This window comes from Lemur catta, chromosome 18, assembly GCF_020740605.2.
Source record: "Lemur catta isolate mLemCat1 chromosome 18, mLemCat1.pri, whole genome shotgun sequence".
NCBI lineage: Eukaryota > Metazoa > Chordata > Mammalia > Primates > Lemuridae > Lemur > Lemur catta.
In genome coordinates, this window is record NC_059145.1 from 43,118,501 (window position 1) to 43,132,846 (window position 14,346).

At 44.5% G+C, this 14,346-nt stretch overlaps 1 protein-coding gene across 4 annotated transcripts in view; it reads left to right on the plus strand.

Annotated features, from left to right (window-relative positions):
* LIMD1 (LIM domain containing 1) overlaps positions 1–14,346 on the plus strand; it is a 67,011-nt gene that overhangs the window by 44,664 nt on the left and 8,001 nt on the right. For all 4 annotated transcript variants that reach the window (XM_045529809.1, XM_045529810.1, XM_045529811.1 and 1 more), the window contains 2 exons: positions 8,929–8,996; positions 11,515–11,577. In XM_045529809.1, coding sequence (XP_045385765.1) covers positions 8,929–8,996; positions 11,515–11,577 — 131 coding nt within the window. The remainder of the gene's footprint in view (positions 1–8,928; positions 8,997–11,514; positions 11,578–14,346) is intronic.

Sequence of the window (14,346 nt, forward strand, 5' to 3'; positions counted from 1 at the left end):
GAAGAAATAGATCAGGTAGAATTTTGTGCGATGATGCAAATGTTCTATAGCTGCCCTAGTCACGACTGGCTACTAAGTATTTGAGATATACTCGTTCAAGTACTGGAACTGAATTTTTAATGTTATTTTAATTTAAATTTGCATATAAATAGCCACATGTGACAGGTCACCTCTGTGGACTGCACAGGTAGAAGTTACTAATTGGGACAGTACAATAAAAAACAATCCAAATGATCACTAATTTTGACTTTCTTTTCTCGGGAATTCTCATTGTTGGGAATCCTTGAATTTTTATTTTTCCGGGGCGGGGGTGAAGGGGGTATTTTGGAACTGAAATTTGTGGAGTCTTACTACAGCTAAGGACCAATTGCTTTTCCAGAATAGTTTATAACTCATTTTTGTTTTAGAGGGGAGAATGGTGAATATTATTGCAAGTTTAGTTCTGTCAGGTTAAATGGCTGGCCTCTGTGTGACATCCTCAACTGCTGTTTCCTTTGTTAAACTACGCTGGCATTATCAGATACATTTTTCTCTTTTCAACCAAAGGTTCCCTGAAGACAAATATAAAATATTCATTCACTGCATTTAAGGGAAGTGTCTTTTTGGAGTGGATCCTCTAGAGTCTGCACATTTATCAGTCAATATTTTATAAACTACTGTTGTTATAGGAAAGAGCAGCTTTAACTACTATATTCCAAAACTGTAAAAACTATTGTTTTAATATGTGTTTAGTATGACTGTCACCAGCTATTTCCTGGTGAGGGGAATTCCTCTGCTGGAAGCGGGAGGATTCTGAAACTAGAATCTTAAAGATGTAACACTGACACTCCCATCCCAACATTTTTATGTTTGACGCTAATTATCCAGGGATGGCCCAGGTTTTAGCGCTTTTGACCAAGATGGATCGCATAGTCTAACTCAGTGGTTCTCAAAAATGTGGTCCCTGGATTAGCACCATTAGCATCACTTGGGAGCTTAGTAGAAATGCAGGTTCTCAGGCCCCTTCCCAGACCTACTAAATCAGAAACTCTGGGGATGAGGCCCAGTAATCTGTGTTTTAACAAAACCACCAGGTGGTTCTGAAGCATGCCAAGGTTGGAGAACCACTGGCCTGAGTTTTCGGTGTTTACCTCTTAGCCATTCCATTTTGTCCTCTGTGTTAGGTCCATCACAGCCACAGCCGGCTCCTTGGTGTCACACCTCTAAGTATGTGCTGCCGTCACAGTGAGTGAGGACAGTGAAATTTGTCCGCACTCAAGGGGGTAGAGTGAGGTTTGACTGGCAATGTCAATAGATCCATCTTCTTCCCTGCAACAGCTAAATGTTTATATTTGAAACCTATTTGGAAATTCATATGTTGACACCCTAACCCCAATGTGATGGTATTTGGAGGTGGCGTCTTTGGGAGGTGATTGGGTTATGAGGGTGGAGCTCTCATGAATGGGATTAGTGCTCTTATAAGAAAAGGCCAGAAAGCTAGTTGATTCTCTTTCCACCATGTGAGGACACAGCAAGAACACAGCCATCCGTAAACCAGGAAGAGGGCCCTCACCAAGAACCTGACCCTTCTGGCACCCTGATCGTGGACTTCTAACCTCCAGAACTGTGAGAAATAAATGTTTATTGCTTAAGCCACCCAATTTATGGTTATTTTTTTCTAGCAGCCCAAACTGACTAAGACATTCCCCCTAGCCTGAGAGATTCCTTTTGGAACAGACAGTAAGTGAGATAATATAGTATAGTAGAAAGTGTGGACTTTGTACCAGAAAGACTTGGGTTTGAATCCTAACTCTTCTACTCACTTAGCTACATAGATAAGTTTGACTGACCTCTTTAGCTTTTGTTTCTCTATTGGCAAAATGAAGATTCAGTGAAATGTCACTATAATGCAGTAAGTGAGGTTGAACTGCCCAAAGTACAGGCACACTACTGCAAGACCAGTGAATGACCCAAGGCAGCCCCCAGGGTTGGCCAGCTTGGATCTGGTCGTGCCATCCTAATCTGCCCTGGTCCTGGTTCTGGCTGTGCTTTGGCGCCACCTAGTGGTGCTTGAGTGCTCTAGCTTAAATGTCAATGAGGACCATTCTGGATCCTGCACTTGATTGAACTTTCTGGACAGCAGCAGTGATTCCAGGAATTTCCGTGTTAGTTGATGTCCATTTCGTTGGCCGGATCTGGAGTAGTTCAACCTGGAGAATACCTTCTCTCTGCCTCCCTGCTTTTCAAGACCAGGATGCTTGCTGTTTTCTGCCTGTCCTCCCCCTCCTTCAGTGTCCCCCTTTCTCCCAGGAAGACATGAATTTTAGCCTGTCTCCATGAGAAAGATGGGAGCCAGTTACAAACCAAGTTATGTCCAAATGTGTGTCATCACAAGGAACTTTTACAGAATTGTCCATGATACTTACGTGAGATATGATGTAGGTAAAGGGCCCAGTGCATAGAAAGTGCTTTAAATAATGAAAATTCCCTAGTCCATTCCCTGGCAGGAAGAGAGAAACTGGATTCTACATATAGGAAGCTTTAAATTACTGTGCAATGGAACAAGCATAGACTTCGGAGTAAGACAGGCTTCAGTTCCCATCCTGCCCACTTACTACCTCAGTGAGCCTCTCTGAGCCTTGATTTCCTCATGTTATCAAAATGAAGATGATACTTTTTAGCTCAGGAGTATCATGTTTTTATGAAGAGAAAAGGAAACCCGGAAAGTTAGGAGTGATCCTGGGGTGTGATGTCTACTGGTTCCCAAGAACAATCAGTTCCTGCATCCTTGCACTGCTCCATAATATTGACACATGATGTGTTTTATTTCTGCCTTACTCTTTGGCGAACACTTTTGATTGCTGAAACCTAAAGTAGGTGATGACCTTGAGCAGGAAATGACTTTGTGGATGTCTCTGTAAAAGGCTTGTGGCATTACAGGGACAGAAAGGGGGCTAATGTTGCAAGAACATGTGAGGCAAGGTTAGAAAGCATTTTCAAAAATATATGAAAGCCCTAAACATAGTACCTGACCATAGAAGACAATCAACAGATGTTGGTTTTTTTCTCCTACTCTGACAAAGTGCAAACAAATAAATTTGAATGTGGTGTCATTTCTAAACTCAGGTGGTCTTTCAAAACTGAAGTGAAAACTGAAGTTTGAGTCCTTCAGAGCAGACTAAGTAAGCACCACCCATTTGGGTCTCTGGAAAAGTCCTTAATTTATTTTATTTTGGAATAAAGGAAAATCAGATGTAGCCTCTAAGCCCCTCCCCTGGCCTCTGGTGTCTGGACAGGGGACTTCTCACTTGTGGGGACTGGCCGAAAGAGGATTGGTCTAGGCAGCTGCACAGTTTTTAAAACAATGATCAAAGGAATACTTGCTCATTGTTAAATGTTTGGGGAAGTGTGGGAAAGTGCAAAGTAGCAAACCATCGCCTCCACCATGCAGATGCCATATACGTCCACTCAGAGGCACTGTCACTCATGGGCAGATTTCCTTTCCAGTCCTTTTTTTCAATTTCTTCTTTACATAGTTGAGATACATAATTTTTAAATCTTGCTTTCTTTTCACATTACAAGGGTTTTCTCTTAAAATTAAAAGTATTCATTATAATGTAATAAACATGATTCTGAAAAAATTTAATATAAAAATATATGAAGAAAAAAAGTAAAATTTCTCTCTAGTACCATCTATCACTGTACCTAATCCTAGAAAGAAAATTTTAAATATTGAAGTATGTAAAATAGAAAGTGAAATTTCCCTGTTATACTCCTACCAGTGCTAACCATTATTCATTTTTTCCTTTTTGCATATCAGTTGTGTGTATGTGTGTGTAAATTACCGAAATGGAATTGTAGTATAAATACACTGCCTAGGCTGGGATGGTGGCTCATACCTCTCTAATCCTACCACTTCAGGAGGCTGAGGCGGTCGGATCACTTGAGGCCAGGAGTTTGAGACTAGCCTGTGCAACAGCGAGACCTCGTCTCTACAAAAAATAAATTAGTGGGGCATGGTGGTGTGTACCTGTAGTCCCAGCTACTCTGGAGCTGAGGCAGGAAGATGACTTGAGCCCAGGAGTCGGAAGTTGCAGTAAGCTACGATGATGCCACTGTACTCCAGCCTGGGCAACAGAGTAAGACCTTGTCTGAGTTTAGAAAAAAAAATACACTGTCTAGCTTGCTTTTTTTTTTCCACTTATCAGTATATTTTGAGTATCCTTTTTTAGTATAAGCATTTTCCAATATCACTAAAACACTAAGTGGCATTTTGAATGGCTACATAGCATTTTCATCATTAAGAATTACTATTATATGTAATCATTCCTTTTAAGAGTGCCAATTTGGATCTAAGTAAATACTTACATTTTTTATTCTTTCCCGAAACCTAAGTCCCAGGTAACCCCAATGAGTCAGAGATAAGCATTTTAAAGTTTCCCCTCCAGGGCCAGTTTATGATGTTACACTGTCATGGGTAGCTTATGGAAATGGGCAGTGACAGCAATCACAAACACTTAAAAACCTGTCGGTTTCGTAGGTGAAAAAGCTCTTAATTTGTTTCTTAGAATACTAGAGGGTTCAACGCCTTTAGCTGTTTAAATGATCTCCCTCTCTAATTTTTGGAATAGAGGTAATCGTTCCTCTGTTAAAAAAGAAAACTGGTTTTCAGCTCAGATTCCTTGGCCCTTCCTAGAGCCAGTTCCTGGGCCCAGAGCTGGTGTTCTCTGCGCGTGCGTGGAGGCCCCACCTGTCTCCAGGCTGTCCCGTGCCGGTTCCCGGCGCCGCCTGGCTCCCTCTAGTGGCCGCCGCGGCAGCTGCAGCCCCGCCTCCTTTCCGCCCCTGGGAGCTAGCTGCGAACCAATGGAGCTGGCCCACCGGGCTGCACTTGGACTTCACCTGTGATTAGACAGTGTGTGAATTGTTTTGCTTTCTGGTTGAGCAGCTCTTCTTAGGTGGGCTCTTTGTGTCCTTGTCACCTTGCTCCTGGGGAGGGATTTGAGGGAGATGTCAGCACCCAGGGAGGTGTCTAATGGGGGCAAAATGTGGAAAGGAGACTCCAGTAAGTTCTCATTTTCTTTTCTAAGACTTTAAGTCTTTAGAGTCCTTTTATAGAGGGGGAAGTTTAAGTAAAATAATTAAAATTAATTTCCATGGCTGGCAAGGGGGTTCTGTTGGTGAGCCCTGAAATCGTTGAGCTGTAGACAATCGTTTCTGTTACCCTCGTTCAGCAGAGTCAGGAAATACTTGTGAAAGCTCAGGGATGGGGACCTTCTAGAAGAGAGGGTGACAGTGACTTTGCGGGAAGGACAAGAGAGAAGCTTTGGAGAGCTAAAGAGGGGGGCCTTTTCATATGCTCCTTTGCCCTTTCCACATTCTCCCACTCCATTAGAATTTGTTTCAGTTTATAAAAAATGTATAGTCATTGCAGGAAAAAATATAATTAAAAGTCACCTATTTCCTACTCTCAAAGGTAATGACTATTAAAATTTGGTATACATCCTATGTGTATGAACATATATATAATTTTGCAGTCATACGTATGTATATCCATAACTGTAACATACACATGCATGTTTGTATACCCTCTTTAAAAGTCTTTCAAATCTTTTCCCACGTAATTTAATCTTTTTTTGAAAACAGTCTTTTTATGGCTACATAGTATTCCAACACGTATATGTGCCATCATTTATGTAACAGGAATTGGACATCGATTGATGCTCACTTTTGTCAAGCTATTATAGACAATGCTGAGATGAGAATCCTTGAAACAGTCTAACTTGGATGATTTCCCTAAGATAAATTCCTGAAGTAGACTAGAATTTTTGGGAAAAAGGAAAAAAGAATTCTGTACTTTCTAAGTTCTGTTGACAATTAATACCAAATTTCTCTTCTACAAACTTGTTCCCGTTTCTACTGTCCCCCACAGCATGTGAGCAAGTGTGTCTGTCTGTGTCATTACTGACGCGGGGGTTATTCTCACCCCCCCCTTTGCTAGTCTGACAGGCAAAGCATAGTGTGTTATTTTTGACTTGCAGTCTTATTTAAATCATGAGGAAAGCTAACCATTTTCTTTTGTTGTTACTGATCATTCATACTCCTTTTTTGTGGTTTGTCTTTTCGCCTTCTTTACCCATGTTTTATAGAGGGCTGTTAATTGAGTTATTTGCATATTGGAATTAAGTCCTTTTCTGTCACATAGTGCAGATGTTTGCTCTAGTTTTTCTTTGTGTTTCACCTAAAGGGGTGTGTGTTTGTGCACGTGCCTATTTTTAAAACCACAGGAAAAGTACTACAGGAAATAACCCTTATTTAGCTGCCACTCAGAGTGCACAGACATTTTTAGACTGTAATTTTGGTTATTTTTTATAAAGGAAATGAAATATTGTAGATGAGTTGGAACCATCTTGGTTCCTCTCCCACCCGATCCCTCCCTTCCCGAGGGCAGCCGCCACTGTGAATTGAGTCTGGCTCCTTCCACTCCCCGTTTTCCTACTGTCACCACACATACAACTGCCAGCAAAACATAGTGCTACTTTGTGTGCACTTGAACTTACACATTATACAGTTGTACTGATGTGTCTTTGGGCAGTCTGCCTTATTTGCACACCAGTGTGTTTAATTCAGTCAATAATGATATGCATCTAGTCCTTTCATTTTGGCTGCCGTCTAGTGTCACAGTCGTTGAATGTAACTCTAGTTTCTTCCTCAGTTTATTTATCAGTTCTTCTATCCTGGTGAACACTGAAGATGCTTCTAGTTTTTCTGTAAACAGTGTTGCTGTGAGCATCCGTACGTGTGCCTCCTTGTGCATGTTTGGAAGAACCTCTCGAGAGGCAGCCTTAGCACTGTGTTGTGGGTTATGTGGATTTTCAGCTCTATTGGCTCGTGACAAATTGTCCCCAAGTGGTCATCCCTGTCAACACTCCCACCAGTGTGAAAGGGATCCTATTGTCTCACACCTTCCAAGGCATGGTATTATCAGACTTAGTAATTTTTGCCAATCTCTGGGAGTGAGGTAGAATATCATTATGGTTTTAATTTGTATTATCCTGATTGTTGGTGAGATGGAACATCTTTATATTATAGATGTCAGATTATTAACAATAACCTGGTTATTGCCCGAGATTTAAGAGGTTTTCTCCTCTATGCACTGTCTTCCTATCCTTTGCTCATTTTTCCTATTGGGTTGGGTTATTTATCTTGTTAATTCATTTGTGTTCTTCATGTATTTCAGATACTAATACCATTTTATGTGTACTGTAGCTATCTTCTGATCCATGGCTTGCCCTTCCTTTCTTCTCCAACTTGATATTTACTGCACTCTGTAGACCATTGCCAAATCCTCCTAGTGTGAAGCTGACTTGAAATTAATTACGTCCTTAAGGAACGTAGCATGTGTGCAGAGTAGTAAAAGTTCTGTGGGGACTGACAGGAGGGCTGGAGAAACACTGAGACAACACTAGATCTGGCAGCAACAAACACCACCACAAAGAAGGGTCTGAGCAGACCTGGAGGAGGGCGGGGCCTTCCAGGTAAGTCAGGTGTAGAGGCATGAAAGTGGGTGGTCAGCGAGCGTCTTTGTCATCCCTTCCTAGCCTTGGCTTCCGGGCTGTTCGGTGCCTCTGTCCTGGCATCTGTGTCCTGGCATCCGTGTCCTGGCATCCGCGCCTGTAGCTACGCGCCGCCCCCTGCCCCACCCCGACTCACTCCTCTGCCTCCCTGCGGAGGAGCAGTTTGGCTTTTCAACAGTTTTGGTTTTTTATTGTACAGAAGGTTAGACTTTTAATGTCCCGTTGATCAGTATTTATAAGATGTGCTTTTGATATCTTACCTCAGAAATTATTTTTAAACAAAATATAATATCAAAATTTAAAAGGCCTGTGATTTCTTATACTAGTTTTTGTTTTACACATTAGGTCTTTCATCCATCTGGAGGTTTTTGCTCTTGTAGTTTTATAGTTACATTTTTTTTTCTGGCTTTTCCTCTGTATTGACGCTTTCGAGGTCCTCTCTGAACTCTGGCAAGTCTCCATCAGTGGTTTCCTCTCCTTCCAGTGGTGCCACCTGTGCCCGCTCTTGGCGACGGGAGGCGAGGGCAGTCGGTGTCTGCCTGGAGGGTTTCTTTGCATCTCGAGCACTGTTGATGTTTGCGATTTTGCTTTCGTGCTGTGGCCCCTGGCCCCACGGGGCTTGGTTGCACTCGGTGCTGAGAACTCGTTCAGCCTCTGATACTCCCGTGGACTCTGCCGGGTGTGTGTTGAGCCTGGAAATATCATCCGTCCGGGAGTCCAGCTTACCTCGGCGTGCAGCCCCGTTGTGTTTTTATGTAAGAGACAAAAGGGATTGTTAAAATGGGTTTTTCTTGTCAATAACTTAGCCTTGTAGGAACTAAAGTTACATCTAAGGCGTCGGGGGCTTTGAATTTCTGCCACTACCAGCCCACTTATTAATAGATTGAGAGAAAACAAAAAACATCATCCTTCCGACGATGTGTGTTTTCTGTAGTTCAGGCGAAAGAGAGATGTGAAAATAATAGTTCACCAGTTTCTAGGGTTCTCCTGGTCGTCTGTCACAGGCACACCCCAGGAACATGTCCCAAATGCACGTGAGAAACAGCGGGGACTGTTGCCGGCAGCCTGCCCCCCACCCCCGGGTGCTCTCTGCCGTCCTGCCCCCAGATGCTTCCCCGGCTGCCTGCTCAGCAGAGAGGAGGTTCTAGAAGGTGGGCCTAGGATGATTTCCAAGTCAGCCCTTGGGTTTTCCTGCCAAACAGCACCTGCCAGGGCACCTTGCTCCGGGCCCCAGCCTGCACATCGCCGAGGGCCACTGGAAAGTTGCTGACAGTTGGCACTTTTTGTGTGATTATTTCCACTTAAAGATTTTAGCTTTCTTTTTGCTCTTCTTTGACATTTTTCTTTTTACACTGCCTTTGTGTTTTTTCTTTAGGCCGGAAGCTGAGAGGAAAAGCCTTTTACTTTGTCAACGGCAAAGTGTTCTGTGAGGAAGACTTCCTGGTGAGTCGCCTCCCCTCGCCTGGCTTGGCCAGAGCCGGGGCAGGAGGCTGGCGGGGCCCGGCCAGCACTGGGGGCCCTGACTTTCCTTCCGCTGGTGCGTGGGGTGGCCCGTGTTCCTAAGGCAGATGACCAGATGCACAGCTTTGCGCTTTGAAGGGGCCGTAAGCTCCCTCGGCCTGTCCTCTCGCCACTTGCCCGGTTCTGCCTCCTCCCCGTGTCTCAAACCTCTGGACGAGGACCTGGGCTCTGTCTCTCATCCTGCCTGCTCGCCCTGGGCATCCAGCCTCTCCTGCGGACTGAAAGCTCATCCATATGCCGGTGACTCCCAGGTCTGAGCTCCAGCCCTGCTGCACCTCTGAGGCCAGCGCTGGCTTCTCACTGCCCGCTGGACAGGTCGCCTGAGCTGTCTCTTAGCCCCTCACGTACTGCTTGTCTGAAGCAGAACACATCCCCTTGCCTTTGGTCCTGACCTCTGAGAACTGCATCCTTGGTTTGTCCTTGACCCCACCTCCTCCCCGTCTCTCCCAGTGTGCAGCCAGGCATTGAGCGTTGTGCCACCATGTCCTCCAGGGGTCTGCCTTTGTTCTCCTCTTTGGCGTAGCTCAGCTGGGCCAGCCTAACACCTTCCCACATGCCTAAGCCAGGAGGCCTCTTATGGCATAAACCTGGCTGCTCAGTGTCAGCATCCTCGAGGTACAAAGCACCTTGGAAGCGACGTGAGGTCTGGACCCTGACTGCCCTCCAGCCACCTGCGCAGTCTCACACCTTGTGCCTTCGCTTATGCCGTTTCCCTGCTTGCAATCGAGTCTCGATCCCTCTCTTTGCCCAGATCACTCCGACAGCCTTCGTGTCCCTCCTGCTCCCATAGTGGAGTACCCCCCTCTCTGCTGCCACCACACCCGGGCTCGCCCTGGCAGGGCCGTTAGCTCGGAGCTTCGTGGCTGTGGACGGTCATTGACTGTGAGCTCTGGGGGGGAAGGACATGCTTCTGCACCTGCACAAGCACAGAGCGGGTGCCAGGTAAACGCTGGTTGAACTGGCCTTGTCCTCTCAGGGCTGAGGAACGTGAGACACAGAGCTGGGTCCAGGGCCAGCTTCTCTGTGGACACATAAGCCCTCTTCTCTCCCCCTTCCCTTGGAGAAAGCTCACTGTGGTTTTCACTGAAAGAGTTGATTCATTTTGACTCTTGTTGGCTAGTAATAGGCAAGCAAACCCAAGCTGACTGAAGCAGAAAGGGAATTATTCCGGTGAAGCCTCAGGAGTCACTTTCCGTCCAGGTTCTGGCCCTGCTGTTGTCGGTGTTAGCTTCAGCCTCAGGTGCCGTGTGACGTCCCGATGTTGGCAGCGCTCCAGGGCTTACGTTCCTCGTTTTCAAGTCTGACGGGCAAGAGTGCCAGTCCCTCCTTCAGAAGCCCCCCGGGTGTCTTCTGGAGTTTCATGGCTCCTACTGGGCCACCTGCCCACCCCTGCACAAAATCGTTGGTGCTGTAGGAATGTGAGGCTCTGGCTGGCCAGGGTGGGTCAGCGTCCTGCCCTGGACCCCGGCACGGAGTCGGCCCCCAGGAATCATGGGAACCACAAGGTGCGGGTGTGGGGGCCAGATCCCAAATGAAAAGAACTGTTACCCCAGAATGGTGCCAGGCCCAGAAATCACACCATATTTTATAAAGTTGCAGAAAAGTTCCCTTTTCTTTTTTTCCACCTTCCTTTTTGTTATTTCCCCTCATTGAGTTGTGTTTGTAAAACCTAATCTTCTAGTAGCTTCTAGTGTATAGTATCTACTATGTTTTCTGAAGAGAGTTCCTCGTTTCTTTCAAGACTCTAGGGGTGCATGTATGTGTTTAGGTAAGGTAAAGTAGATATTAAGTTTCTTTGATGATAACTATAAAAGGCATTAGCTTTTTAACCAGAAGCAGATTTGAATTTGAATTTGAACTCTGTCTTTAGCCCTTATTGGCTGTGTTACCTTGAAAAGGTCACTTAACCTCTCTGAGCTTCCCTTTGTTTCCATTTGAGAAATTGGGATAATATAGCATATACCTTGCAGAATTGTTTTAAGGATTAGAGCAGGGGTCTTAAACCTGCCTGTGCATCAGAATCCCCTGAAGGGCGTGTGAAAACATGCATTGCCAGGCCCCACCATTTGAGTTTCCAATTCAGCAGGTTTGGAGTGGAGCCTAAGAATTTGGATTTCTTACAAGTTTCTAGGTGTTGCTAGGGAACGCCTCTTTGAGAACCACTGAGATAGGACCAAAGCTTCTCTGTGTATAGTCTCTTACCTAGAGACTGGCGTGTAGTGGGCGCCTGACATCTCATTGTGAGGGTGGGTGGCAGTAGTACATGTAATGGTTTCTGTGGCAGAGGATATTCCATGACTCGGCACACAGCAGTGTTGTACTTGGGGAAACGACAGATTCCTGCACAAAGTGACACATCTTTCTGAGAAATTTCTGGTGGGGAAGTGGCTGATTCATCTGCCCAGCCTGGGTTTAACTTCCGTTTCTCTTTCCTTTGCAGTACTCTGGTTTCCAGCAGTCTGCTGACAGGTGTTTTCTTTGTGGACATCTGATTATGGACATGGTGAGTAAGATCAGCCAAATGAGGTAACAGCACCTTGGGAGAAGGAGAAAAAGAAAATAATAATTGAGAATAGTGTTTCCTGTCTCGATTTGTGGTTACAGCTGGTTTTATTAAAAGAAGTCCCTATGCAATGCAGCTTGCTTGCTCCAACAGAACCCACATTGTTGGCTTTTATTGGTATTAGCATCTTTAACCATACAGACTATATAAGGTCGTGTTTCTGATAATGTTCTTTCCTCCTCTGGGCCGTTTGGATCACACTGGCCTCCCTCTGATTTCTCTGTGTTCCTTGTGGCATCCCAGGTGAGACACCAAATGCAGCCTGTTTTTAGTGCAGAAATCTCAGCTACCTTGGAGTCAGATGTAGAATGTTGGATGAACACAGTTGTTCCCCTCCCCCCACGTTCTGCCCAGCCCAAGCCATTCCTAAGATGAGTTTTTGTCATTTAGCTCTGAGACAGCAGAACAAGCACCAAGTTTGATAAATTCCGTTCCTTGCTCAGCCACTGGCTCTCAGAGGTTATCTTGGGCCTCAGCATATATAATTTTTCAAGAGACAGGGTCTTGCTATGTTGCCCAGGCTGTTCTCGAGCTCTTGAGCTCAAGTGACCCTTTCACCTTAGCCTTTTGAGTAGCTGGGTAGCCTCGGTATCTTTATTTATTCAGTGGGGACAGTTTTTCCCTGTAGGGTTAGGTTGTGAGGTTGATGAATACAGAGATCAAATTGTTCCCCATTGGAAACCAGCCTAAGAATTTCTTTAATATACTGCTCAGAGGAAATGATTATATAGCATACTTCTAGTTGGAAAGAGTTAACTCCCTCTCTGACTCATTAATTTCATTCTAGAGAAGAGAATTACTAATCATTGCTATTTTTTCTTTTACCTTTTTATTGAGAAATAACTCACAGAGTAAGATATATAAATGTTAAGTATATAGCTGAGTGCATATGCCCCTGTAACCACCACCCGGATCAAGATGTAGAACGTTTCTTGAGCCCCAGGAAGTTCCTTCTTTTCTCCTCCCAGTCAACCACTATTCCACCTTCTATTGCCACATATTTGTTTTACTGGTCTAGAATTTCATGTAAATGGAATTATGTAGTATAGACTCTTTTGGATCTGCCTTTTCTCACTTATATATATGTTTTTGGGATTTATCCATGTTGTTGCCTATATTGGTAGTTCATTTATTTTGCTAAGTAGAATTCCATTGCAGGGATATAGAACAGTTTCTCTCTCCATTCTCCTGTTGATGGGGATTTGGGTGGTTTCCAGCTTTTGGCTATTTATGCACGACACTGCTGTGAACACTCTTGTGCTTGTCTTTGGACAGAAACACTCATTTCTGCTGGTTATGTGTGAACATTTGTACACAATGACCCAGAGCCCTTCCTATGCATGAAGAGGACCTGCTGTCATCCTGGCTATGACAGACCACAGCAGAGCTTAGTCCTGTGAGAGCTGAGTTCTCATTCGTAGCCATGGCCTCCCTGGGGAACATGGCCCTGCACCCATTCCCTCATGGGGAGGTAGGCAGAAGCCACGCACCCTTACCCCTACCTTCCCCAAGGGCCTGCCAGACTCTGTTGGGCTCCATTTCTTTGGCAGAATTTGTCCTTGTTTTTAGTGTCCTTCTGACAAACTCACTGCATATGAGGTCAACATGGTCCAAATTTATGAGTATGATTATACCATATTCTTAGTTCTGGTTGTCCTAGGACTTCTTTGGGCCTCAGAGTATGCCATTTATCTATTACTGCATGGCAAACCACCCCAAAACTTAGTGGTTTAAAACAACAGGATTATTTATTTATCATTATACTGTGGATCAGGAATTAGGTCAGGGATCAGCAGGGCAATTCTTCTGCTCTGTGTGGCATTGACTGGGGTCACTTACTCAGTTTTGTTCAGCTGGTAGCGTAGTTGAGCTGGAACATCCAAGATGCCCTCTGACCCTTCAGGCTTCTCTGTGGCTTCTAATCATTTGGTAGTCTAGTTCAGACTTCCTTACAACAAGAGGGAGGAAGCAGAAGCTGCCAGTCTTTTTAAGTCTTTGACTCAGAAATCTCAGAACATCACTTCTTTCTCTTTCTGTTGCTCAAAGGAGTCACAAGGCCAGTACTGATTCAAGGGGAGGGGAAATATTCTCCATCTCTCCAACGTGAAGGATCAGCTTGTGCATATGAGAAGAGAAGAAGTTGATTTTTAGAGACGATCTCTACCATGTGGGATAATGCGAAGTTGAACCTGCAGTCTTGCAGGTTTTCTCTAGGACTGAGAAAATTTAGTGTATGTCTGTCTGGTAGTGGAAACTAGTTTTAAAGACAGAATCCTTAACTGCTGCCAAGAATTTTAATGATGTACAGAGCGATTCCTTCAGATACCATTCTTGGTTCTGCAGCAGAACTCCAACTGTCTAAGTCTTTATGTAAATTGTCTGTATCTCCCTTTATTAATATATTCTGGGATTGCAGATTGGAACTAGGCATATAAAAACTATAAAAAAATTATTGCAGCTAGTGAGAATGCAGCAAAATGGCATCTTTTCAACCTTACCTTAGGAACATTGAGAGTTAAATTAATTTGAGGATCTCGTTCTGCCAAGATAGCATTAGTCTGGGGGGAAATACATTCCAAGGTCCAAATTGCCAAATGGACTTTGGAAGCCCAGCTGGTTGTCCTTCCTATTTCGGCAGCTTACTGTGGATCGAGAGGGGCCTCAAAGGTTAGGGAAACCCATGAGGGAATGAGGAAGTTTGAAAGCTGG